Source organism: Lycorma delicatula, chromosome 1 (assembly GCF_047948215.1).
Source record: "Lycorma delicatula isolate Av1 chromosome 1, ASM4794821v1, whole genome shotgun sequence".
Lineage (NCBI taxonomy): Eukaryota > Metazoa > Arthropoda > Insecta > Hemiptera > Fulgoridae > Lycorma > Lycorma delicatula.
This window is the reverse complement of record NC_134455.1, coordinates 226,481,750-226,508,575: the sequence shown is the minus strand read 5'-3', so window position 1 is coordinate 226,508,575 and position 26,826 is coordinate 226,481,750. Positions and strand designations below refer to the sequence as shown.

The following is a 26,826-nucleotide window of genomic DNA, read 5'->3' as shown; positions in this document are numbered from 1 at the left end:
TTACGATAAACAAATAATACTCTTCAAAGTGAATGACATTGTTTGAAGTGGATCAGTAGTTGTTGCTGTTTGAAGAGAAATTTATTAAATTTATCAGAAAATTTTGATTATTACACTCGAGAGAAGATCTAATTACTAAAGCACTTTGAGGAAAGCGACATGAGATTTAGGAAAAAGGAGAAAAAAGAGCAATTAAGATCACTGAAAAAATATCTAGCACATATTTAATATTGAAATTTTGATTAAAAGAAAAACATTAAAAATGGAACTTTACATTTAAAACATTCTTCGCTTATTGAACAAAGAGTACTATAGTCAAAGTAAAAAATTTGAACGGAATGAAAATTCTCCAGAAGAAAATAGGGGCTGACATGAGATCACCTCCGCAAAGTTCACCCCGAAAACAGCGAAGAATTGTTTTATAAAAAGCTGTTTATAAAACGTAGAGCTGTTCACAAAAATTGTTTTAAAACTTTTCAGTATGATTAAATAACATTGACTGTTAACATTTGACTCCAATTTTTTCATAAAACGCAATCACAGATAAGGAAATTTAAATGGAATAATAAATTTATGTGGATAATCTGAATTACTTTATTTTAATTCAACGAATCAAGAGATATTACTTTACACTAAAAAGAATTAAATCCTATAATTACGTCTCGAATCTGAATTACTAAATTTTAATAAATTTATTTACTAACTTTTATTCAATTACTAACATGGTTCGACAATGTTAATCAGAGTGGAATTCGCAATAGCCCTTGGAAATAAAGAAAAAATTTAGGTAAACTAATCTTTTTTTTTTTTGGAATCCAAAATTAATAACATACCATACATAAATTAATAACATAACATACTTTGTTCTTTCGAACAAAGTCATCAATTTATTTTAAAAGTATAAATTTCCATTAGAGTAGATATAGATGGAGGTCTTGACCGCAGATTTTTTCTTCGAACCAAACCTAAGTTAACCTAACAAAATTGCATCAAACCTAACATAGCTAGTAGTATTTTACGGGCAAAACTGCGTTCTTTCCAAGCAATATTTTCTCACTAATGATTATTTAATGTATATAAAATTCTGGGAATTCCCCAAGCGTCTGATTCTTGGGATTACCAATTTTTTCAATCAAACAGTAGATCGCAAATTTGACCCTTGACCTATTAATGTATTTACATCTTCACAATCTTTTCAATATATTTGGTAAGCATCAATCTTTTACAGGATGATTATTTAAATGTTTAATAATTCGCAATATTATAAGCAATATTTCCCACTCTTTGATATTAATAAACAATATGTTGAAGTATTAAGTTTCTTATACATAATGTAGACCGATAAATCTATTTTAAATTTATATGAGTTTTGATAAGTTGTTTTTGTATTGGTTTATTTATACATATAAATAAAATGATAAAAAATTAGTTGTTTTTGATTCTTGTTTTATAAAAATGATATTAATTAAATTTAAGATAATATTACATGCATTTGACCTTTTATCCATTACAATCTTTTCATATGTAAGTAACTATTAATTTAACAACTATTCAACTATTAATTAAACAACTATTGTTTAACAACTAATTGTTTAATTAATTAAACAATTTACAGCGTCAGCAAAACATAAAATTAATTAAATGCAAAACAAAAAATGTTTAACCAACTATTCTTGTTTTATTATTTTTCCAGTTAATGGTCAATAACTAATATTAGTAGCATATATTAATAAGCAGTATGCTGTTGTATTACGCTTGAAATTTTCTTCAGTTTCAATTTTAATTTTCAAATCAATAACGTCTATTTTTATAGATTCATCTAACTAAGAACCAATCAAACAGTTAGGCGCGTCTCCAGAGATCGTGTACTTACAATCTGGATTTAGTAAACGATTTCCTGTCTGTTAGAGACCAATTTAACAAAATGGCCAAGAGGTACAATGGGTACACTCTCATCTACACAGACGGGTTTGTCTCGGCCGATGGATGTGGCTGTTGTTCTTCCTGACACCGAGATATTATATAAACTTAATGCCTGTTCTTCTGTGTTCTTTTGCGAGGCCTTTGCGATTTACTCCGCCTTGAAAGTTATCGAAACTCGTAACGATGACAGCTTCCTAGGAATTACAGACTCTAGGAGTGTACTTGAGAGCTTGAGCTGCAAACGTTCTGAATCCATTGTCCAGATTATTCATGATATCCTTTGAAGGATAAATAAGACTGTGGTACTGGTATGGGCCTGGTATGACCATTGTGGCATCCTCGAGAACGAACGGGACGATGAAGCTGCCAAGAGAACTGCAATAAATGGCATCCGAGTACAATCGACATGCGAGAGAGACTTCATGAGATCAGTCCGTGTAAAATTGCGAGCTCAGTAGCATAGATTCTGGCTGAGTCCTCCCACGGCATTACACAACATCCGGGAGAATGTGCTCGAGGCTTACCCACGCTCAACTACTTGGCTGTCCTCAGAAGATCTGTGAAGCTTGCAAGGTTAAATGGACCGTGTACCACCTGCTCGTTGATTGCCCTATCTTTGGAACCATCCGACAAAACTTAGACCTGGGTTCGGATATGAAATTTCTATTAAACTAGAACAAAGGTATAAAACGTCAGTTGCGGTTTCTCTCCTGCAATGGAATGAAGAATACGATTTAGTGATTTTTGTCTGATCCATGTATTTTATTTTGTATTTATTTTTGTCACTTTTCTATGTTTGTTATTTATTGTTCCTATTTCTTTATTGTTTATTTTTGTTATGATTTTTGTTGTTTTATATAATACTACATGATAGTGTTACTGTAATCGTTAATGACTATAATTGTTGATGCGGCTATAAATAAAAGCATTAAAAAAAAAAGATCCAATCAATTACATGTAATGGATGTTTGTTTTTATAATCGAAAATTTGTGTGGTAAGTCGATATTTTTATAATAAGACTTTTGAAATTCAGTAAATAGTTTATACATCGACATCTGATTCTCCTGTAAATCTTCATACGGATATGGGGTTGAATTTATCATTACTTTAATATTTTTCACGTTACAAGAATAAAATTTTGACGCGTCTTTAAAAACTTTATCTTTTCTATTAATTTGAAAACCTACAATAACATAATGCCGTTTATCTAACTGTTGATATTTTTAGATTCCATAATTTGTTTGAGGAACTGTTGGATATTCATGAAGTTCCCAATTTCTAAATTTCATGAGCAATTCTTTATTTTTATCTCACAATTTAACTACTTCCATTTGAATTTCCGGTGCAGCTTTTAAATGTGGTGCATTCTATGCGATTTCAGTTATTTTTAATTTCGATTTTTTTTCTTGATACTACCGCCTTTCTTTAATTTTAATCTCTCACCACATTTTTTAAGTTTCAGCCTACCGCCAAATTTAAATTTAACTTTCATCGCGTTAATTACAGCGTAAGCCGCTGTTCTTTTATTAAACTGCTATCCGGTGCCAGTACATTTTCCCAAGCCGGTTCTGCTAAAACTTTATCGGCCGCCGATATTGTTTTGGTGTCGGAAGTTTTCGAATAAACTATATCATGCAGTGTGCAAGCCTCATCCAATTTATTAATGCCTCTATCACCGCGTTTTAATCTTTTATTTAATTTTGTAACCGGTCCACAATAATTGTACCCAGGAATACGATTTATAGATATACTACTTCATTATGCTCAACTTATAGCAGTTTCTTAAGTCTAAATTGATTAAGAAAAAAAGATTTTATTTATTTTTTTGTTCAGCTGTTTGATACGGGGGAATTTTGAAGAAATATTCCATCACGCAGCGCTAGTTGTTTGTAATTATGACTGATCGATCTAGGGGTATTCCGCCATCTATGGAAGAGGAATTTACTTCTGTGGAAAGGCGGCGGCGTTCTATTAGGACGACAGGTGTTCGCGACGTCCGTGAGGTCCTTTTGGGGTAAAGCGGCACTGATAGTGCGGCGAGCAGCGACTGTGAATCATATTGTCGGTCGATAGCTCGGCAATTAGAGGCTGCTAGACGGAAGTCTGTACAGGTGGAGCGTCGTCAGGAACGGGTTGAGGCTCTCAATATGGAGTTCAGCGATATTGATTTAGTGAAAGTAACAGTGAGCCCCCTCACCCGCTGGCTTCTTTGTTGAGAGAATTGGGGGGTCTATCAGCGGAAAAATCATCAAAACGCAGTTTGCAGCTCTCCCCCTGACGGTGGTGAAGCAGAAGAAGCCTCGTGCGGCTGGGAAGTCTGGTCAGGATGATGGTGGGTCGGCTCTGACAGGGGAGCCGGAAACGTTGGCGAGGAGGAAAGAATGTTTCACTTACAATCTACGTTGTGTTCTTAAACATGTCTGTGACCTGAGTGAGTTAGTGCGTAGTCACATTAACACGAAAAAGGCAATCAAACACCGTTCCTTCGAAATGGATAATCTTGTGTTTATGATTAAAAGGTTTTGGAACGTCCTGGAAAAACTACCCTCGGAGGACACGAGGAGGCTGTAACGGTGGCCACCCAAACGCTGGTGGTGATGTAATCGACGGCCACCCAGTTGGAGGACAAATGGCTCTACTTTGGGGGTCAAGACTTCGCATGGACGTACGCCTAACACAAGGGGGTGGATGATGGGTATGTTTCTAGGTTGATATTTCATCGATGGCTCAAGGAAGCAGCTACTGACGTTCTTGAGAATGTTGCTGGTGCTGAAGGATTGGCCTGGGTGGTGGACTTGGCCCAGGGTGCGGAATTTTGGGCGGATTCAAAGCTGGAGGAGATGCCCTGGGCAGGGCCATTGCTCCGGTCGGGCTAGGTAGTTGCTGGTAGTATTCGGGCTGAGAATCTGGCTGGTTGGGCCAGATTCTGGCCCACCAGTGGGTGGAATGAACATCGTGGTAGCGGTTGATTTTTCCGACGGTGAGAAGCGATTGGTCTCACGTGTCTTGGAGTGCGCCAGGTTAGCGTTGGTCGCAAATCCTAGAGTTTGTTTTTGTGGGCCTTAGTGTTCGTATGGATTATGATAAGTCTTCGTTGGGAGTTAAGGGGCGTCGACTCCAGGCAAAGAGATCTGTAGAGCCTCCAACCGCGACTGTAGTAGTGAAGGCGGCGAGACGATCATACGCGGACTTTCCCCGAACGGTTCGAGACACTGTGTCGACGGATGAGGTGAACATCTTGTCGCCGCAGAGAAGTCAAGGAGAAGACCTTCACATACGGATCCAAGACAGAGGAGATGTGGCTACCATGTTAAGGCAACAATGGATGCGGTTACTATGGTCACGGCGGGTAGAACGTTTGGTGGTTACACTTACTCATTAAGGATGTTGACACCCTTACCTCAGAGAAGGATTTGGTGCGTGAGATGCGCAAGACTGTTGGGGATTCGGTTACCATTGATGTCTTCTCCCTGAGGACGTTATGTGGCGAAACAAAAGTGGCAACGGTGACGGCCCCTTCTCTGCCGGTGACAAAATTGTTGAAGGATGTCCGAATAGAGTCGGGTGGTTGTCTTGTCAGGTGTCGGGTGTTGAGGATCCGACGAAGAACGTTGCTATTGATGTTGGAGTACAGGGCACCAGGCGAGGACATGCGGCGGTCCTGACAGAAGTGAGCGATGTTTCAACTGTAGAGTTGAGGGGCATCTCCGTAAGGCCTGCCCAACGGAGGATAAGTGTTTGTACTGCAAAGCTTGTGGGCACGCTCTTGGGGGCCGTGGCTGCAGGGCCGGCGCCCGGAAATGAATCATGGCATCTTCACTCTTGGGATGAATTTAGGGTTGTGACAGCTCTATCCAGGAGGGGGTGGGCCGCTTAGGTGTTCAAATCTCGATGATTAGGCGGGGAATCCCTTGTGGCTTCGGATTTTGGAAGGTAAAGTAAGACCGTAGTCCCGGTGGGGAATGCCTCCGGGGGTTCCTCACCAGAAGTAAGGCCTAATGACCAGAGTCCCGGTGGTGGGACTGATCTTATCGAAATATAAGATCCCTCATTAGAGGCATGACATATCAACAAACGACCGAGTCCCGGCTGCTTGGGGGGAACACTAGTACTCGACGAGGCAGTTTGAGGCGAAGGAATCCCTCTGGAGCTGTGTTAATGCTTAGTTGTGTGTTCGGCTCCAGGGGTGATAAGAAATAATGCACACAAAAAGAAAAACTATTATTTACTTATGTAAATATTATTTCTTAAGCGAAGATGCAGAAAATTCAAAGATATTTTTAAATCGTTATTATTTATAAAATGTTCAGAAAAGTAACGTTAATTCTGCAGAAGAATTTTTTTCCATTGTTTTAAATAAATATGTGGGAAGATCTTTTATCATCAATATCATTATTTTTTTCTTTTAACTAAAAATGGGAATTGACTGTTATATAGGCAGTTTTTCCCTGTTAATTTTTGTTAAAATATTATAAGAAATGTTAAAAGTCTATTTCGCACAATTCAGTTAACTCAAATATATTTAGAAAATTCAGATCATAACAAAACTGCTTACAACTTTGTAAATCAGATATAGAAAGTTTCTTGTGGATGTGAAGAACAATGCTGGGAAATGCTACATTGGTAAAGATCACCTTTATTATATTCGTGTAAAAATGAAATAATGGCATCTGCAACCATTTTTTTTTTTTTTTTTTTTTTTTTGTAAAAAGAGACATGAATTGCATCAATACTACCTGAATTATTTACTCTCTAATTTCAAAATAAAAATTTAGTTTTTGATTAACAACAACCTGACATAAAAATTACGATAAACAAATAATACTCTTCAAAGTGAATGACATTGTTTGAAGTGGATCAGTAGTTGTTGCTGTTTGAAGAGAAATTTATTAAATTTATCAGAAAATTTTGATTATTACACTCGAGAGAAGATCTAATTACTAAAGCACTTTGAGGAAAGCGACATGAGATTTAGGAAAAAGGAGAAAAAAGAGCAATTAAGATCACTGAAAAAATATCTAGCACATATTTAATATTGAAATTTTGATTAAAAGAAAAACATTAAAAATGGAACTTTACATTTAAAACATTCTTCGCTTATTGAACAAAGAGTACTATAGTCAAAGTAAAAAATTTGAACGGAATGAAAATTCTCCAGAAGAAAATAGGGGCTGACATGAGATCACCTCCGCAAAGTTCACCCCGAAAACAGCGAAGAATTGTTTTATAAAAAGCTGTTTATAAAACGTAGAGCTGTTCACAAAAATTGTTTTAAAACTTTTCAGTATGATTAAATAACATTGACTGTTAACATTTGACTCCAATTTTTTCATAAAACGCAATCACAGATAAGGAAATTTAAATGGAATAATAAATTTATGTGGATAATCTGAATTACTTTATTTTAATTCAACGAATCAAGAGATATTACTTTACACTAAAAAGAATTAAATCCTATAATTACGTCTCGAATCTGAATTACTAAATTTTAATAAATTTATTTACTAACTTTTATTCAATTACTAACATGGTTCGACAATGTTAATCAGAGTGGAATTCGCAATAGCCCTTGGAAATAAAGAAAAAATTTAGGTAAACTAATCTTTTTTTTTTTTGGAATCCAAAATTAATAACATACCATACATAAATTAATAACATAACATACTTTGTTCTTTCGAACAAAGTCATCAATTTATTTTAAAAGTATAAATTTCCATTAGAGTAGATATAGATGGAGGTCTTGACCGCAGATTTTTTCTTCGAACCAAACCTAAGTTAACCTAACAAAATTGCATCAAACCTAACATAGCTAGTAGTATTTTACGGGCAAAACTGCGTTCTTTCCAAGCAATATTTTCTCACTAATGATTATTTAATGTATATAAAATTCTGGGAATTCCCCAAGCGTCTGATTCTTGGGATTACCAATTTTTTCAATCAAACAGTAGATCGCAAATTTGACCCTTGACCTATTAATGTATTTACATCTTCACAATCTTTTCAATATATTTGGTAAGCATCAATCTTTTACAGGATGATTATTTAAATGTTTAATAATTCGCAATATTATAAGCAATATTTCCCACTCTTTGATATTAATAAACAATATGTTGAAGTATTAAGTTTCTTATACATAATGTAGACCGATAAATCTATTTTAAATTTATATGAGTTTTGATAAGTTGTTTTTGTATTGGTTTATTTATACATATAAATAAAATGATAAAAAATTAGTTGTTTTTGATTCTTGTTTTATAAAAATGATATTAATTAAATTTAAGATAATATTACATGCATTTGACCTTTTATCCATTACAATCTTTTCATATGTAAGTAACTATTAATTTAACAACTATTCAACTATTAATTAAACAACTATTGTTTAACAACTAATTGTTTAATTAATTAAACAATTTACAGCGTCAGCAAAACATAAAATTAATTAAATGCAAAACAAAAAATGTTTAACCAACTATTCTTGTTTTATTATTTTTCCAGTTAATGGTCAATAACTAATATTAGTAGCATATATTAATAAGCAGTATGCTGTTGTATTACGCTTGAAATTTTCTTCAGTTTCAATTTTAATTTTCAAATCAATAACGTCTATTTTTATAGATTCATCTAACTAAGAACCAATCAAACAGTTAGGCGCGTCTCCAGAGATCGTGTACTTACAATCTGGATTTAGTAAACGATTTCCTGTCTGTTAGAGACCAATTTAACAAAATGGCCAAGAGGTACAATGGGTACACTCTCATCTACACAGACGGGTTTGTCTCGGCCGATGGATGTGGCTGTTGTTCTTCCTGACACCGAGATATTATATAAACTTAATGCCTGTTCTTCTGTGTTCTTTTGCGAGGCCTTTGCGATTTACTCCGCCTTGAAAGTTATCGAAACTCGTAACGATGACAGCTTCCTAGGAATTACAGACTCTAGGAGTGTACTTGAGAGCTTGAGCTGCAAACGTTCTGAATCCATTGTCCAGATTATTCATGATATCCTTTGAAGGATAAATAAGACTGTGGTACTGGTATGGGCCTGGTATGACCATTGTGGCATCCTCGAGAACGAACGGGACGATGAAGCTGCCAAGAGAACTGCAATAAATGGCATCCGAGTACAATCGACATGCGAGAGAGACTTCATGAGATCAGTCCGTGTAAAATTGCGAGCTCAGTAGCATAGATTCTGGCTGAGTCCTCCCACGGCATTACACAACATCCGGGAGAATGTGCTCGAGGCTTACCCACGCTCAACTACTTGGCTGTCCTCAGAAGATCTGTGAAGCTTGCAAGGTTAAATGGACCGTGTACCACCTGCTCGTTGATTGCCCTATCTTTGGAACCATCCGACAAAACTTAGACCTGGGTTCGGATATGAAATTTCTATTAAACTAGAACAAAGGTATAAAACGTCAGTTGCGGTTTCTCTCCTGCAATGGAATGAAGAATACGATTTAGTGATTTTTGTCTGATCCATGTATTTTATTTTGTATTTATTTTTGTCACTTTTCTATGTTTGTTATTTATTGTTCCTATTTCTTTATTGTTTATTTTTGTTATGATTTTTGTTGTTTTATATAATACTACATGATAGTGTTACTGTAATCGTTAATGACTATAATTGTTGATGCGGCTATAAATAAAAGCATTAAAAAAAAAAGATCCAATCAATTACATGTAATGGATGTTTGTTTTTATAATCGAAAATTTGTGTGGTAAGTCGATATTTTTATAATAAGACTTTTGAAATTCAGTAAATAGTTTATACATCGACATCTGATTCTCCTGTAAATCTTCATACGGATATGGGGTTGAATTTATCATTACTTTAATATTTTTCACGTTACAAGAATAAAATTTTGACGCGTCTTTAAAAACTTTATCTTTTCTATTAATTTGAAAACCTACAATAACATAATGCCGTTTATCTAACTGTTGATATTTTTAGATTCCATAATTTGTTTGAGGAACTGTTGGATATTCATGAAGTTCCCAATTTCTAAATTTCATGAGCAATTCTTTATTTTTATCTCACAATTTAACTACTTCCATTTGAATTTCCGGTGCAGCTTTTAAATGTGGTGCATTCTATGCGATTTCAGTTATTTTTAATTTTGATTTTTTTTCTTAATACTACCGCCTTTCTTTAATTTTAATCTCTCACCACATTTTTTAAGTTTCAGTCTACCGCCAAATTTAAATTTAACTTTCATCGCGTTAATTACAGCGTAAGCCGCTGTTCTTTTATTAAACTGCTATCCGGTGCCAGTACATTTTCCCAAGCCTGTTCTGCTAAAACTTTATCGGCGGCCGATATTGTTTTGGTGTCGGAAGTTTTCGAATAAACTATATCATGCAGTGTGCAAGCCTCATCCAATTTATTAATGCCTCTATCACCGCGTTTTAATCTTTTATTTAATTTTGTAACCGGTCCACAATAATTGTAACCAGGAATACGAGCTTCAGCTGGTAATAAATCAACCGCTTTATTGATTACTAAACCAATAATATCACGACCTTTTTTATATTCTTTTTCTTCACATCTGTATTAAAAAAATGTATTATTATTATTCAAATATATTATTGCTATAGAACTGCAGTTTCTAAAAAAAATAAATAAGATTTAGACCCCGCAAATTTGCAGGACCAAAATATTGCATATTAAGCAACAAAATACAATAAATGTATTAATGAAACAGATTATTTTTGCAGTTTGTCAATCTAAACTAGTTGAACCAAAACCATCAAATCCCAGATGTACATTATGTAATGTTTTAATTCGTGTTGATAAAAGCGAAGTAACGGATCTAGAGTCAGGGTGTACTCATCTTTAATGATGCGAAGAGGATCCAACCTAGGGCATACCCGTTTGTCCACCACTCCTGCTCCTTCTAAGCCATAGGCTTTTGTCTGCAGTCTTCTTAAGCCCTCATACTTGTCTTGTACAACACTGCACTTGGCACTGGGCAAAGATGTCCCCCCTCAGCCTTCATCGACACCTCAAATGATTTGCAATTAAATCAGATGCTGAATCTCTAGCATCTTCGGGTATATTTTTACGCCTGGTATTGGGCTGAAATTTTGCCTTCTTTAAAGACTCAGACTCGAATGTCTTCTTTCTTTCTCCTAACCTGCTATGTGGTTAGCTTACAAAATAAACTATTTTTTTTTTTTGGGCTTACAATATCCTAACTCTATCCTAAAATCCTCTTTTCCTATCATCTCGAACTATTAACTGTTGAATGCTGCCTATTTAAATCTTTCTCAAACCTAATCTATATTTTTTTATCCTATTTCCTACCAAATTTTTCTCGTAATTTCGGACTTCTTCCTTAGTACATAGTTATCCCTACATCAAATAATTACCTTTCTTACCTTTATTATACTATATCTTCTTTCATCTGAAAGAACCTAATCCACAACGTGAAACCTCGACATTACATCTTAACCCACAACAAATACAATTTTACAGTACTTACTAACTTATCCAATCCAACAAAAACATCTCATACTTCCACCTCATAGAATCTTTCTTACAATTAGGATCTTTCTAAGAATTAATTTCTAACCTTAAACAGCTAAATACACTTATTTCTAATTCGTCTTTTGCCAACATTAATCAAATACATTGCAAGTCAATTACATTGCATTACAAGTCAAAACTGTTTAATACAATTATCCTACCAACGAACTTATCATTCCGTTACCTTTCATTACATTACTATATTGATATCACCTAACATCTTTCGTTACACCTTATTATCTGCCTAACAATACCTAACAATACTTTATACCTTAACCTAAAAGTCTTTTAAAAAAACTTTAAAGTTTTTATTTTTTTAAAATTTTATTTAGTTATCTTTAATCTGTTCGTAACATGCATTAATTAGACTCATATTTATAGATTTATAAATCGTAAAAAAAATTTAACAATTACAGAATATTAATTTTACATATTTCACTTTTTTATATAGATGTGTAAAAATGTCTAAAACGAATGAAATTTTTAAACGATAAATGAAATGCGAATCGTAACCGGTCAAATTGTGACCGGTAATTATTGGTCTGTATTTGTACTTGTCTACGCAAATTGTATCTACTCCATGATGCGGCTCGATAACGACCTGTAAAATGGCAATGATCTGTAACTTTTTTACATTCTTCAAATGATGTATGATACATTTACATTGCTTGATATTGTCGAATCTTTTTTTTCCATCAGTTGTAAGCGTTGTCATTTTAATATGTATTATTTTTTCTGAAATTTCATTTACGAAATTAGTTAAAATTTTTGTAAAATTTTCTAGCGTTTTTAACTGTGCACAGTACAGGTTGTTTGGATAAAACTTGTTTTATTCATCATAAATTGATTCATGACAAACGAAATATAGACAATTATTTATCGGTTAGTGAATATGTGTTGTACAATTATAAATTTTTTTATATGTAGCATAAAGGTGTTGGATTCAATATACATTGAAAGATAACATATCCTACAACGGGCATTGGAAATTGATTTTCGTACTTTTTAAATTTTAATACATTTTCACTTGTCATTTTTAAATGTGCTGGTTTGTTGTAAATACATCGTTTTAAATGGGCCTTCAATCTATCTTTACTATTTCTACCTTTATAATGTAAAACAACGTTTACGTACATCTATTGCATCTTTAGGTTTTGTCAATTGAGAACTAACTAATAGTGAAAAATCTTTTTTATAGCAGTAGTGTGAATTATCATTGTTATTTAAATATAATAAATCAAAATGGTTTGATTTTTCATTTTCACAGATTTTTGTCTACCTTCATCATCATCTATTAGTTTATATACATTTATAGTGTTGCCGAATGGCTACCTTATGGTAGCCCTGAAAGGAGCCGTTTTTGTCGTCGATTGGCGTCGACAACTCGTTGTAATTGCTAACTTATGATAGCCCTGAGAAGGGCTGTTGTCGTCGAATGGCTTCGACGGCTAGTAATTCATAACCTTGTGGTGATCCTGAAAAGGGCCGGTTTTTGCGTTAGCTCTGAGAAGAGCTGTTGGATCCGGAAGCAGATCTACGGCGAAGTCGGGATGTTGCGGCTCGTCCACTGAAGTCAGACCGGGCTTCCTCTCAGCGGCAGTTGGGTCTCCACTACAGCGTGGCAGTAGTGGCCCCCAGAGCCCCGCAGTGTCAGGTCGGCGTCGGTCGTCCTTCGCCGGCGCGGCCAAGGCGGTTTTCCCCGAGCGAGCCCACGCTGAGCCGACTACTGCTGCCGAGTACGCTGGCCAGAGCGATTGAAGCCCGACGGGCCGGCCAGGCCTGCTGCTCCGGTGGGGATGTTGGCATGTGCCAGGAGGTCCCATGTTGAGCCCGCCAGGGAACTTCTTCTTCTTCTTGGCCGTGGTGGTCGACGATGAATTGAAAATTCAGTCTCGTGCACGCTCTTTTATTGGAACCTGAGAGTGGTGGGGCCGTAGCACCGCTATGGTGGGAGAACTGCGCGGCGGTAGTGATGCTTGTATCAGCGCTCCGTGTACTGTGCGTCAGCTCGCATCTGAGTTGCCACCGTGTTCGCCTGCCGATATTAAATTAGGCATATATGTGGTAACAACTCCCTCCTATCTAGTTAGGCGCATACAGATCCAGATCTGATGGATCTTGCTGTAGTTGAGTTGTCAGGTCGTGGTGTGCAGGTTTAAGCCTGGAAACGTGTACCTTTAGCCGGGTTCAGTTCCAGTCAATTTCATTAACTTGCCCTGTTAGTTGAAGGACAATGTACGAGCCTTCCCATAGAGCCTCGAATCCTGCATATCGAGCATCGCGAGCAGGACCGGCGCGCTGTCTGACGAACACTTGGTCGTCCACCTCGAGTGTCGTCGGTTGCTCTTCTCTGTTGCCGGTGAATGTTTTTTACAGTAGACCTCCTGGAACGCTGCCGCCTTCTCCTCTCTTTCCTCAATGGGTTGAAACGGTTCCTCTAATTTGGGTGCTGCCAGTCCCCGGGTCTCTCTTTAACTGTCCCCCAATGAGCAGTTCGTTTGTGGCGCGCCGGTCACGGCGCCACATTAGCCCGATTTCTTAATCCGAACAGCACTCGTGGCACACTCCCACGTTAGGTGTTGGACATCCTGCTCGAGGGCTATTCTCAGGGTTTTCTTCACCTCCTCATTACGACGCTTCGTGGGATTCGCCCGTGAATGGTATACGGGTGTAGTTCAGTGTGCAATGTGTCGTTGGTGGCATAACTTCTTCCACTTCCGGCTTGTGAGCGCAGTCCCGTTTTCTGTCAGGACGGCCGCAGTATAGCCCCAGCGGCAAAAAAACTTCCTCCTCCAAACATCTGAAGATGGTGTCCGTGTCAGCTTGAGGAACGGGCCTAGCCTCTACCCAGCGGGAAAACAGATCAGTCGCCACCACTAGAACCTTTTGCCTCGTTTCGTTTCTGGCTATGGACCGATTAAATCAACCGCCACATGCTTCCAATAAGCTGTAGGCTTCCGGGGTCGCTGATTGTCTGGTGGAGGGTTTGGCCTTCGTTTGTAGCGGGCGCATGTATGGCACTCCCGTATATACTGCCGAACGTCCTTCGTAAGGCCCTGACAATCGTAGTATTGGCGGATCGCCCATCAGGTCTCTTCTGCTCCGGGATGACCGGCTTCTGAGCGTGGTGGTAGTGTCGTAAGACAGCCGAGCGATTGCCGGGTGGAACGTACACTTCCACTGCTCGGAGTCTTGCCCGAGCAGTACTTGTGGTACTGTGTCCTGCTGTCCATACGACTTCCGCCATACGAGCTGTCCGCTCTACCGTAGGTAACAGGAGCCGAATTTGGATCCTGGCGTAATCGTTGACACTCTGGATCGGCTTCTTGTACTTCCCGCACTTGTTGGAACAGGGAAGTGGCGACGACTTCTGGCAGTCAGGGTGTAACCTCTCTCTCTTCTTGGCCGCGTTCAGTTGGGTGTAGTCTATCTTCACCCCACATCATCTTAGCATTTTCTTCTTCCGCCAGTTCTCTTGACAATAAATCTGGTAGTTAATTCTCTCGACCAGGACAGTGCTCTAATGTAAACTTGAAGGTTTACACCAATAAGTTCCAGCGAGCATATTTTATTTTCTGTCAGGTGGCCTTGTTGTCTGTTCTGAGAATGAAAGTTTGGTCTTCGAGGTACGGTCGATTGCGTTTGATTGCCCACACCAGGGCGAGACATTCAAGCTCATTGGAGTGATATTTCTTCTCTGCTTTTGAAAGCTTTGTGCTGACTTACGAGATGACTCTTCGCTCTCCGTTCTCGGTTTGCTGGTAAAGCACGTTTCCCAGCCCTCGCTGGCTGGCGTCGGTTTGCAAGACTGTAGGAAGATCTACATCCGGCCGAGATAATTACAACGGTCTGCTGAAGACCTGCCGAACAGCTTTGAAGGCTTGCTGCGCGGTGTCTGTCCATCTTCAGTGTTTCCCCCGAAGCAGGTCAGTCAGCGGCGCGGAAACCTCTGAGAATCTTGGGATATATTCTCGCAACTAGTTACAGGTGCCAAGGAACTTCTGCAGTTCCTTTCTTGACCCAGGAGTCTCGTTTTCGATTATAGCATGTAGGTGTTGCTGCTGCGGAATATTGCCAGTGGGTCTTATTTCATGGCCCAAAAATGAAACCTCGTCTCGATCAAATTGACATTTGTTCAAAGAGCACTTCAGGAGATGAAGTTGTAGATGTTCAAGAACCAAGTCTATCTTTCGTGATGTCTTTCAGGCGCCGGAATTCTACACAAAAACGTTGTGAAGAGTCCCTCTTCTTAACAATGACTACTGGAGAGTTGTAGGGCGATGTCGGCGACTCTATTACCTCTTGTCTCAGCAACTCTTCCACCTCTTCTCTTATAGTCCGTTTCTTTTCTTCGCGGTACCGGTACATTGGTAAGTAAAATGGCCGGCTTCCTTCCCGAAGTCGGATCCCTTGTACTGCTGAGCGAGTTGGTTGCAAGGGAGTGCTGGAAAATACTCCCTGGTGCCGCTTCAACACCGTTTCCAATCTTGTCTTTACCTCGGTGGGTACTGTACTTTTCACTGCCAACCAGTCCAGTTTTGATGCCAAAGGTTCGGGCCAATCTACCAAAAAATGGTTTTGCGAATTTCCCTACCCAGATGGAAGCACCCACGACTGCAGTCCAACACGGCTTGTTACTCCTTCAGCCAGTCGTGTCCCAAGATGATTTTTTCCCGAAACCCTGAAACTAGCAGAAGCGTTGCGGGAATTGTCGTGTCGCCGCAGAAAAGCCCTGTTTGCACCACTTCCGTGGTACGGCAGGAAGTAGAATTCAATGCTAGATCTATCTTGATGTCTGTGTTGGAATTGGCTTGCCACGGTAACAGCTCAGCTCTTCCGAAGTTGAAGTTGGCCGCAGAATCTATGGTTGCTTACGTGAGTCGTCCTGCTACGTCGACAGTGATTCTAGAGATGTCTGAGCCCACTTTATTGAGGGTCCCGGTTGGCTCCACAGTTGGGACCCTAACTCGTTTCCCTGCTGCGACTTCCTTATTGAGCAGTCCCTGTGGAAATGACGCTCGGGGCAGTAATGACAGCACGGAGCCAAGCTGCTTTTACGTCGAGTTGCCTTGTCATTTGTTCTAGCCACAGAAGTATCCGGTTGAAGCTCACCTACTATATCCTGCGAGCTCCGCCCAGAACTAACGCGGTTTTCGTGAGAACTCTTTAACATTGTAGCTTGGATCTCCTGTTCATCTGGTTCAATGATGATGGCCCAATGCAGCAGGTCGTCAATATCATGGATGGTTGCCGCACTCAGCGAAAGTCTGAGCTGCTCTAGCAATATTGGTAGGAAGGCAACTTCACTACCGGGAGCGAGTCGGCGAATGAGTTTCCTCTTCTGCAACAAGAAAAGTTCCGCTGATTCGTTAACTCCTTGCGTTTTTCCGTAAAGTTGAGACCAGAACTTGGCGGTAGTCTGCGGGCGGTTACATTGATGCTGAAATCGGTCGATGAACTCGGACCAATCGAGTTGTAGGTCTTTATATTGCCTGGCCCAGGACAGAGCCTCTCCTTTCAGCTGCCGTTCGGCGTATTTGGCCCATTTCTCAACAGGCACTCTCTGTCCTTGTTGCTGAGTTTGTAGACAAGAGAGGAACAGTTCTGAGTCCTCATGTGGTAGACTGCTGAAGGTTGACGTTATCACCGGCGGAAATGCTGCACGGATGTCCGCAACCAAGCAGTCAGTGTTGTTGTACGCCTTGTGTGTTGGTCTGTCGGCTAACATGTCGGCAGAGGCGTGGCTATGTCGTCTTCTCGTCCAGATAATCTTCGCCCCACGTTGGGTGCCAATAGAAACATTGTTGGCTCTGTCAAATTCTTTAATATCTTTTATCTCGACTGAAAAAACTAACATGCTAAAGTCATATTTATCTTGCAAATCAACAGTATATCGTTTATCTAAGCGTGAGGATTATTTCTGGTTACTTTTGATAGAATTGACCATTTAAAGCAGAAAGAATTATTATTTTTAACATTAATCACAGCATATTTATGATTTATTTTATCAGGTAAATCTATATATGAATAACCACGTAATGGCTTACATTTATTTGTATGCAACAATAAACCATCAATACTGACTAAAGACTAGCCGCTGCCTTTACCTTGAAATTCAGATTCTTCAACTAATAATTTTTCAAACGCTTCATCGATAGCTTGATCTAATTCATTAAAATTATAAACAAGAATATTTTTAATTTTAAAAGCCAAATCTTAACTATCGATTTGGTCATTTTGACTTTTTTCATATGTACATTCCAATAATAGATTCAATTTTAGAACATATGTTGTGTGATTTTAAAGTATGGAATATACAATTTCTTATATTTTTTAAAAATAAATAAATATCTTTATTTTTTTCATCTACATTTTTATAATAATAAGTGATTAAATTATTTTTAAAGGCATTTTCTAAAATTGTGAATGAATTCGTGTCACAGTTAACTGATCTGGTTCGTTTTTTAGTGGTTTCGTAATCATTTTCTGAGCATACACGTTTACAATTAGTTGCTATAAAATAAAAAATAAATTATTATATGAATACTGCACTCAATAAAAACATTCAATGAAGTCATTAATTTAAAAATACATTAACCATGAAAATGTAAGATAGTGAAATAATACAGTAAAGAATCATTATTGTATAAAAAACAATTAATTTTTTATCATTTTATTTTTTTTTATATGTATAAGTAAACCAGTATAAGAACAACTAATTTTGACTCATTTAATTTAGACTTATCATTTTATATTATGTATAAGAAACTATAAAAATGTTGCTTGCAAAAAATTGTGAAAATATTGTTAGCAAAATATTGAAAATAAATAAGAAAAAAACAAATTAAATAATCATTTTTCTGAAAGTATTTCTTGCAAAAGACTGCAAGGTATGTAAATTTGCTCGCAAAAGACTTATATGTATAATGTGTGAATTGTGTTGGTAAATAAAGTGAGCTTGGGGGGGGGCTTAAGTTACGTGACCAAAATGCTTTTCTCTGATTGACTATTGTGCTCAAGTCCTCCAATTATATCTAATCATTAGTTTATCATAAGAATAAAAAGACACTCCAGTTTCGCTGAGTGATCCTGGATTTTCAGAATCGATAGCTCTTAAAGAATTTTCTTTCTATCCTGAAAATGGTTATTGTTACCAATAAAGAAGAAGAAAATTTATAAAAAACCTAGTTGCTGTAGAAAAAAAATATTATTTTTGGAAGGAGACATGAATTAATAATTTACATTCTGGTCTATCTGTAACTAAGCTAAAAAAAAATGAAGAAACATTTTTAAAAATATATGAAATAAAATATTTTTGATTTGTATAAAGAAAGAAAACCGTAAAAAGAAACGTGTAAATATTTCTACATCTTAGGCAAGATTTGTGGCATATTAAATCTTAGTGAGAAATTCAAATATCAATGCACTTGAATTTCACTTTTGGAAAATACACCCCATGTTGGCTTGAGAAAAAGTAATATAAGAATTTTACTTCCCCTACGATTTGTTGGAGAAATCTTAAAACTAACACTTTTTTGTTTCGTAAAAGTTGGTGATATAAGGAAATCCCTAAGTTTATTTTATGAAAAGTGAATGTGTTTTTGTTTTTGTTTTTTTTAATTTATTTATATAAGTTTAAATAATTTCTTGGTATTACTCGTATTACTATATGAAATGCATCAAATACAGTAATTTAATGTTTATTTTTAAAATTAAAAACTTTAAGGTTGTAGATCTCCATCCATTTCTTATCACTTCACTGATATTATTTGAACATTCGTGTGAATGGCCGAAATATAATTTCTTTTTGTTTACTAATTAATACTTTTTTAATTATGCGTGGGCTAAATTAAAATGTATTACATTAAAAATTCTAAGCTAGTAAACTAGTATGCTTTTTTTGTTTCCCAACCAATCACGTTTCTGATTAATAACAATCGTTGAGGCAAACAAAGACATTTCGTTGTTAATAATATTATCATTCCTTTAATTACGAAAAAGAAAGATGTATAAAAAAGTGAAAACCAAGAAAAGCTCTCATATTTTCACTAAAATCTAAATACAAAAATTTCCACCTGTAAGAAACACATAAAAATTATAAAATTACCATCTATAAAACTACAATATCCTAATCTTTTACCTTATCTCTTTTAGTTCTTTAACTCTTTTCTCCTTGCTTTGCTAAAATTGAATTTCAGTTTTATTTTTTGTAGAAGAATTTTGAAGAAAAGAAAATTATATTCCACAATCTAAACACTTACGTGGTTTTTTAAGAGATTGTAGTTATTTAAAGATATTGCCGATTTTTTCATCGTTACTATGATGCCAGTTGATAAATTTCAAACTAATTAACAAAGGAACTGAATTAACCAGGAATTGTCCAGGGATATTTCATTTAATATCTGGTGGGGCTCAAAGGACGTGCTCTAGAATTGCAACTGGAGATATTGAGGTATAGAAGACAGTTTCCAATTTCTGGGACGGAATGACGCTCAGACGGCTAACAAACGTTTCACTATATACTACGATTCTGTGGCCGGGGAAATTACGCCCCTAAAGAAAATTTTGGGAGCGTTAAATGATATTTAACCTGTTTGCCTTGGCCGTGTTTCTTCTACCGACTAAAAAAATTGGTCGATGTGTCGAAAGAGTAGTTTTATATTTATTTGGTCGACTGGGGACTGGGATCAAGGTGGTACAGCACAAACCTACAGTCGGGAAACGTGATATAGTTTCTCCCCCTGTACGGCGCTCCACTTCAGCAGTGGCGGAGAGTGGCTCTGTTGTTGTCCGCGCTACCAGACAGTCGTATGCGGAGCCGGTGAAAACAGTCGATGCCTGACCAGGAAGTTGGAGTCATTCTGTCCCTACATCAAAGAAACGAAGGAAATATATGTATAAGAGTGAGGGGCGCCGAGAAGGCAGCAACGTTGAAAACGGTTCTTCGTGGCAGTGTGTCTGACTTCAAAGTGGATATAAAAACGAAAGATGCCGACGTGCGGTGGTCCACATCTATGACATTGAGGATGAAGTGAGCGAGACCAAAATCACAGAGGCAGTGAGAGGGACGGTTGGAGTGGATGTTGATTTTTGGATATCTTCACTGTGTCCAGTGTTTGGTAAGACACAAAATGCGACTGTTATTACGTCTTACGGTGCGACAAGAAATTGATTGCGACGTGAGTGAGGATTGGCTGAGTGCACTGCAGGACCCGAATACGTGATCCGAATGAGAGGTGGTTTCAGTGCTGGGAGTTGGGACACATGTCCTCAATCTGCAGGGAAACCTACCGCACTGAACTGTATTTTAATTGCAGTCACAGCGGGTTTAGTGCACCTGTCCGAGAAGGTGTGAAATTTGTGGTTCGGAGGGCTACAAGATGGATGACTGCTCTACTCAAAGACGAAATTCCTCTAAAAGGAATTCAAAGTATTTATTCAAATATTTTGGTCATTCAAAAGGAAATTGTACGGCCATGTGTTCAATTGTGAACTGGTAAGAGTTGAGTCCCGGTTGGTGCGGTTTGTGGGTCACACTTATTAGAGGCAGACACTTGAAGGACCGAGTCCCTGCGTAGATGACGTTCAGGTTACCTCCGTTTGAGCCAGGCAATGCAAGACCGAGTTCCGGCTCCCGGGGTAGGTCAGGCACGACTTTGTCGGGCCTGGTGATTTCACACTGGGAGTTAGAGACAGGCAAGGAATCAAGATCATACCTGTGGGCCTGCCTGTCATGCCGGACTCGCAGGGTTCGTGCTTCCGCGAACTCGATTAGCTATTTCAGAGGAAAACGATGTAGGACATCCAAAATGTCCTGACGAGGCCTACAGCGAAGGAAAAAGCTGAGTTCATAAATCACCGATGTAAATGTCAATCGAGGCATTTACATCGGTGGCATCCCAACGAGGCCAGGCTTATTACTATGAGATGTAAAAAGGCAAAAGACGACTCCCGTTAAAGCCCATCAGGGCTAGGAACGGGGGGGGGGCGCGACTGGAAGCGTCACTAGGCGGGTGTCTTTCCCTACGGGGTTGGGATGTCATGCCGGACTTACAACCGGTAGACGGTTGGACTGGTTACAGTAAAGGACACTTCCCCGGGCCGTGTTTATGCTTTACGTGGGTCCGGCCTAGAGGAGAAGTAAAAAAAAAAAAAAAAAACTGGTCTTTTCGAGTCTTATGAGTTGTCACTCTTCAGCTTCTATGATTACATCTATCAGCGTACTAATCTATACACAGTAACTGTTTCTTTGCCTGAAAAAAATCCGTATTTTTTATAAATTCTTAAAAATTTATTCGCAAAGAAAAATACTTAATACTCACCCGCTATCGTACATGGTTATATCTATCGTATAGATAATACACCGTTAATTCAAATTTTTTGACATTTTTCATGTACAGTTTACTTCTGATCGCACGTTATATGTCGTGTGCAAGATCATCTATCATAAAACAAAAACTATAATTTTAATGATAATAGTATGCAAAAATATATTTCCCAAATTATATTTTATCCTACATCAATTTGATTAAATTTAACGTTTAATGTACTACACAAGTTTCGAGGTCGTAGTTATAAAGTAGCACTTTCATGACACGATGACATGGAGATAATAAACTTTAATTAACGTTAAATTAAATATTTAGCATCAGTGATGTAATTTTTAAATGACATTAGTTATACTTTTTTATATTTACTGTATCGTAATAGGAAATACCACAACATTATTATTCAGAGAAATAATTTTGGAAAACTAAAGGGATCGGGGGAACACCATCGCTCAGAAAAGAAATATATATATGTTGTAATTTTGTAATAATCTTCCATTCTTTAATTTAATATGAAATAATGTAAGTTGATAGAAAACTATATAATATTATGTGGAGTATTTTTGTTAATCTTTTATGAAATAAAAGAAATCAGCATGGAAGATCGTGAGAATAAATATCACAATACAAAAAACTACTTGTACAAGCCATTTAACAACAAACTATAATGCAGTTGTAAGTTATTCTTACAAATGCATTATATTAATCGGGCGTAAAAGTGTTGTTATTTTGTGTTTACAGTCCTCAGAATAGATTTTTCTCATTTTATATTAAACTTTAACAATTTTAATTGTATTATTTCCCTTTTTCCATACCAATACGAAAGAATGGCTGATCCTCTTTAGAGAAAAGTGCAGGATGTATTCGTCTTAATCATCTTTGCTTGATGATATCGCCACATAAGCTTGAAGCTTTTACGTGGGATATAAAAATGGAATTTTGTAGCGTATGAAAAATGCCACGCCTGACCGGTCAATGTCTTAATATTAAGTCGATATTTTAACGTAAGATATTAACAAGGAGTTGGATCCCCATGATATTTTGGTATTTATTTACTGAGAACACATACATAGCTGCCACAAACTTAATTTAGCTAATATATGCATATACAAATTATATTCGAACGGATCGGCGGGAGTTAGTCTATATATCATCTGACTGTCATCATTATCTACAATAGTAATAAATTATTTATTTAAAATTTAAAATTAGCTGGAAGAATTATTCAAAATGAAGTATCAAAGTAAAATGAGGAAAATAATAAAATTTATGAAGTTTCTGGGAATTTTACACACGATTAATTTTTGTTTTACTTGCTTAAATCTAAATTTAAATATTAAAATTTCTTTAGTTTCAAATATTAAAATATAGTGATTTATTTCTTAAAATAAAGTTCACAGTAAAATCATTATTTGAGATCTTCGACGTTGTATAATGGGGAAAAACATAGGCAATTATTAATCTTGCGAAGCAAATATAATCAAAGATGAGTTGAAGGGGAAATGATCATGAGCTTGTGTTTATTGCATTAAATATCTAAACAGACTTGTTTAATTTTTTTCATAACTTTCAAAAAGAATTTTATTTGAAATGTAGGCAAAAGGACTTTATGCGGATGGTAAAAGGTGAATATGCCACATTCTTCTCTCTTGGAACCTTATTTCCTCGGGGGAGGAGACAACTACCAGTATTGATCTAGGCTTGTGCTTAGAATTTATTCTAAAAAAAAAAATTAATTAGTTCCCTCGCTATGCTGATTACAACAACGTTTTGTTCCACTTTTTCATTCACGGCTATCCTTACTCCTGCATCTCTATTTTTCGATTTTGTACCTATTATACTATAATTTTCTGAACTGATATGTGACTAATGTGCTGGTTATATTCCCACCTTACCTCAGTAATTCCTATTACATCTAGCTGTAACCTTTTATTTCTTATTTAAATCATCAATTTTATCACTCTTTTTTAAGCTTTATTATTCCGTGGCTCGACTCTAAGAATGTCTTACTTCCATACGACTTCTTATTTCTTCTTTTGAACAGCCCCCGTTCAGAGTTCTTAAGTAAAGTAAAATTCTAGTAGAGGAAGTCCAGTCAGTACTAGTAGAATAAAATACGGGATTATTTTACCTCAGCAGTAGTTATCTAAGAGAACGGTTTTCCATTGCTTTGTATGGAAAGCTAAAATATGTTACCTTCCTCCTTGTTATTTAGTTCATATCAAACATCAGTGCTTGGCCCTTGATAACTACTGAAAGGAATTCTCTCCCGTTTCAAAAAATTGTTGTTATCTGGCTTTTTCAAAATTCTTTACATCTTTTGTTGTAAAACGACCCTATATATAGTACTACGGCTAACTGCTTTTCAAAGGCATGTAAGTTTCTGGAGGGGTTAGTTGGCTTATTTAAAGGTCAATACAGATGTGTACTATTCTCTCCCTTAGACATTACTACGTTATACTTTGGTTACAGCCGCTGCTTACCGATGACTAAGTTATAAGATCTAACCATCTTATTAATGGTCTTTCTCCTATCCGTAACCAGAGAACGCAAACTATTTCGTCTAAAATAATAAAACAGAAATTACAGAATTTTGTTAGTCAAGTAATAAAATTACTAAGAATAAACGAAATTAAAAAATAAACGTTATCAAAAGCAGGCTGAGAAAAACAGGGAGATCTTTAACGCAAACTAATAATTCTGCTAGTATCAAATTTAGATCTAAGAATTACAAGGATATTGTTAACATTTTTGTCTCAAATTGTAGAACTTCATTGTAATAAAACGTGGACAGTAGGAAGAAAAAATTTAGATCTTTGAAATGTAGCAGGAAGATTTGAAAAATTAAATAGGTCGAAGAAATACGAAATGAAGAGGTCTTAAGGCAAATAGGTGAGAAAAGAAATCTGTGGCAGAACCTTGTTAAAAAAAGAATGAGGTTAGTAGGTCATATGCTAAGTACTTCAGGTTTAGTTAATTTAGTAGTATAGGGACGATTAGAAGGTAAAAGTTGTAGAGGAAGACAAAAATTGAAATATGTAATACAGCTAACTGATGACCTGGGATGTAGTAATTATATTAAGATTGGAAAATCTCTGCTAAATACTAAGGAATGAAGAATAGCATCAAATCAGCCGAAAGGCTGATGATTCCGAATAAAAAAATTGTCACAAAGATTTTAACCTTCGTGATTTGTCCCTTAATAAGGAGGCCTCAGGTGTAAAACTGATGAGAACTTCTTTTGTAAGGATAATGTCAAATTTAGTCAGAAAAGATTTACATAATATGTTTGGTAAGCAAATTAATTATATGTAATATTTTTAAATTCAAGACCGATCTAAGAAAACCCAAGAATTTCATTATTCATCCATGTAAGTCTTGGAACGTTTTTCACTGGCTGTTGAAGTTTCAAAACACCTGTCAGAAAATTAAAAGTGATCGCTTTCTTAATATGTAAAAATGTTAAATTCAAATGAAGTTTAGTGCAACGCCATAGCCGTAAAATAATACGTTATTATCAACCTGAAGATTACTTTGCTTCTCTAAATTAAAAGGGTTTGGTCTACTTAATGGTGGAAAGAACAGGTTAAGCACGTTTTTAGTAAGGATGGGTTTTAAATACAAGAATAAATAAATATTTTATTCTGATCGGTACATAATAATACTTTATATGGTCCTAATCAGAAACGGTTACAATTAATTGTAAGATAAAAAAAGGTGAGATTAAAGCCCATGTTTATTACTCAAAATATAAAACTGTGAGAAAAACTGCTCGGTCTGACTCTGTGAGTACTAAAAGATGAGTTGTATTTTACTCTTGAATAGAAGTAAGAATAATAAACAACTTATTATGATGACAAGTTTAGCCTTTATTAGGGCGCTTAAAGCAAAATAATGCGGTTTGATTTTGAAACAAACGAAATCAATTTGATTATACCAAAAAAATATGTCACCTACTAAATCACGCAGAAATTTGGCTTATGGGCAATAAAAATTTTATCGTTATATTCAATGAAAATTCTCCCCAAGTGATTAGTACTACGTTTGTTTGAGAAACACAATGACACAATTTTATTTATATTTAACGCTAGATTGTTATAATTCATCCGGTAATAATCTGTTTAACGGTTAACGTAGAATTTCCAAGACCTTTTAAATAATTATATTCAAATATAGATAATAAGCTGCTAAGAGGGTAACAATGAATGGTTTCATGATTTTCAGGTAAATCATTAATTAACAATAATAAAAGCGAGGGACTGAGGACACTTCCTCTGGATCTCCATACTTCTATCTTGAAGTGAGGATATACATTTTTACACGTGTATTTGTATCAGAAGGTGATATTTCAACTACTTGTTTAAAATTAGTGAGGTGACTTCAACCAGTTGTAAGCAGATCTCTCTTATATCATAGCTAATAAGTTTTTTCAACAGTAAAAAGTACTAAATCGAATGCTCTATTGGTAGCAAACAAAATTGAACGGTTATTACGATAGGAAGATTTTTTTTGTGTTTTTTTAACTGTGTGGAAGGTTTGTCTTCATGATATCCTCTTCAGGAAATGTTAAAAGTCTTAAAATGTTAAAATACTTCAGAAAATATGGACAATAACGAAACTGGCATATAATTTTGTAAATTAGGTTCCAAACTTTCCTTAAGGAAGGAAATCTCAAAAGTTTAGCTTGGAAGTATTCTTTAAAAAAGATTTATTAATTACATTTGATAGTAACAGCATCTAAGATTTCTTTTAAGACATTGATAGCAATTTCATAAATACCCATGGAATATTTACTCCTTATATTTAAAATACAAGTTTTAACTTTCTGGATATTAATGGGAAATAAAAATATTGATTCATCCACAAAACTATTTAAGATGAATGACGTAGTTGCAAATGGATCATATTTACAACATCGAAAAAGTAATTATTTATTTCCCTGCTTCAAGAATAGAAATGAGGGAACAGAGTTGAGTGCTTTGAACTTGGTTTATTTCCAAATCCAATTTCATTTACGATAAATGCTTGCATAGTTGTTAGATT

General features: G+C 36.2%; 1 protein-coding gene across 1 annotated transcript in view; it reads right to left on the bottom strand.

Moving 5' to 3' along the window:
• The window catches only part of LOC142329374 (pickpocket protein 28-like), a 102,787-nt gene extending 80,909 nt beyond the window's left edge, over positions 1-21,878 (bottom strand). Inside the window, exon 1 of the mRNA XM_075373913.1 lies at positions 21,778-21,878. Coding sequence (XP_075230028.1) covers positions 21,778-21,791 — 14 coding nt within the window. The 5' untranslated portion in view covers positions 21,792-21,878. The remainder of the gene's footprint in view (positions 1-21,777) is intronic.
• Between the last annotated feature and the right edge of the window lie 4,948 nt (positions 21,879-26,826).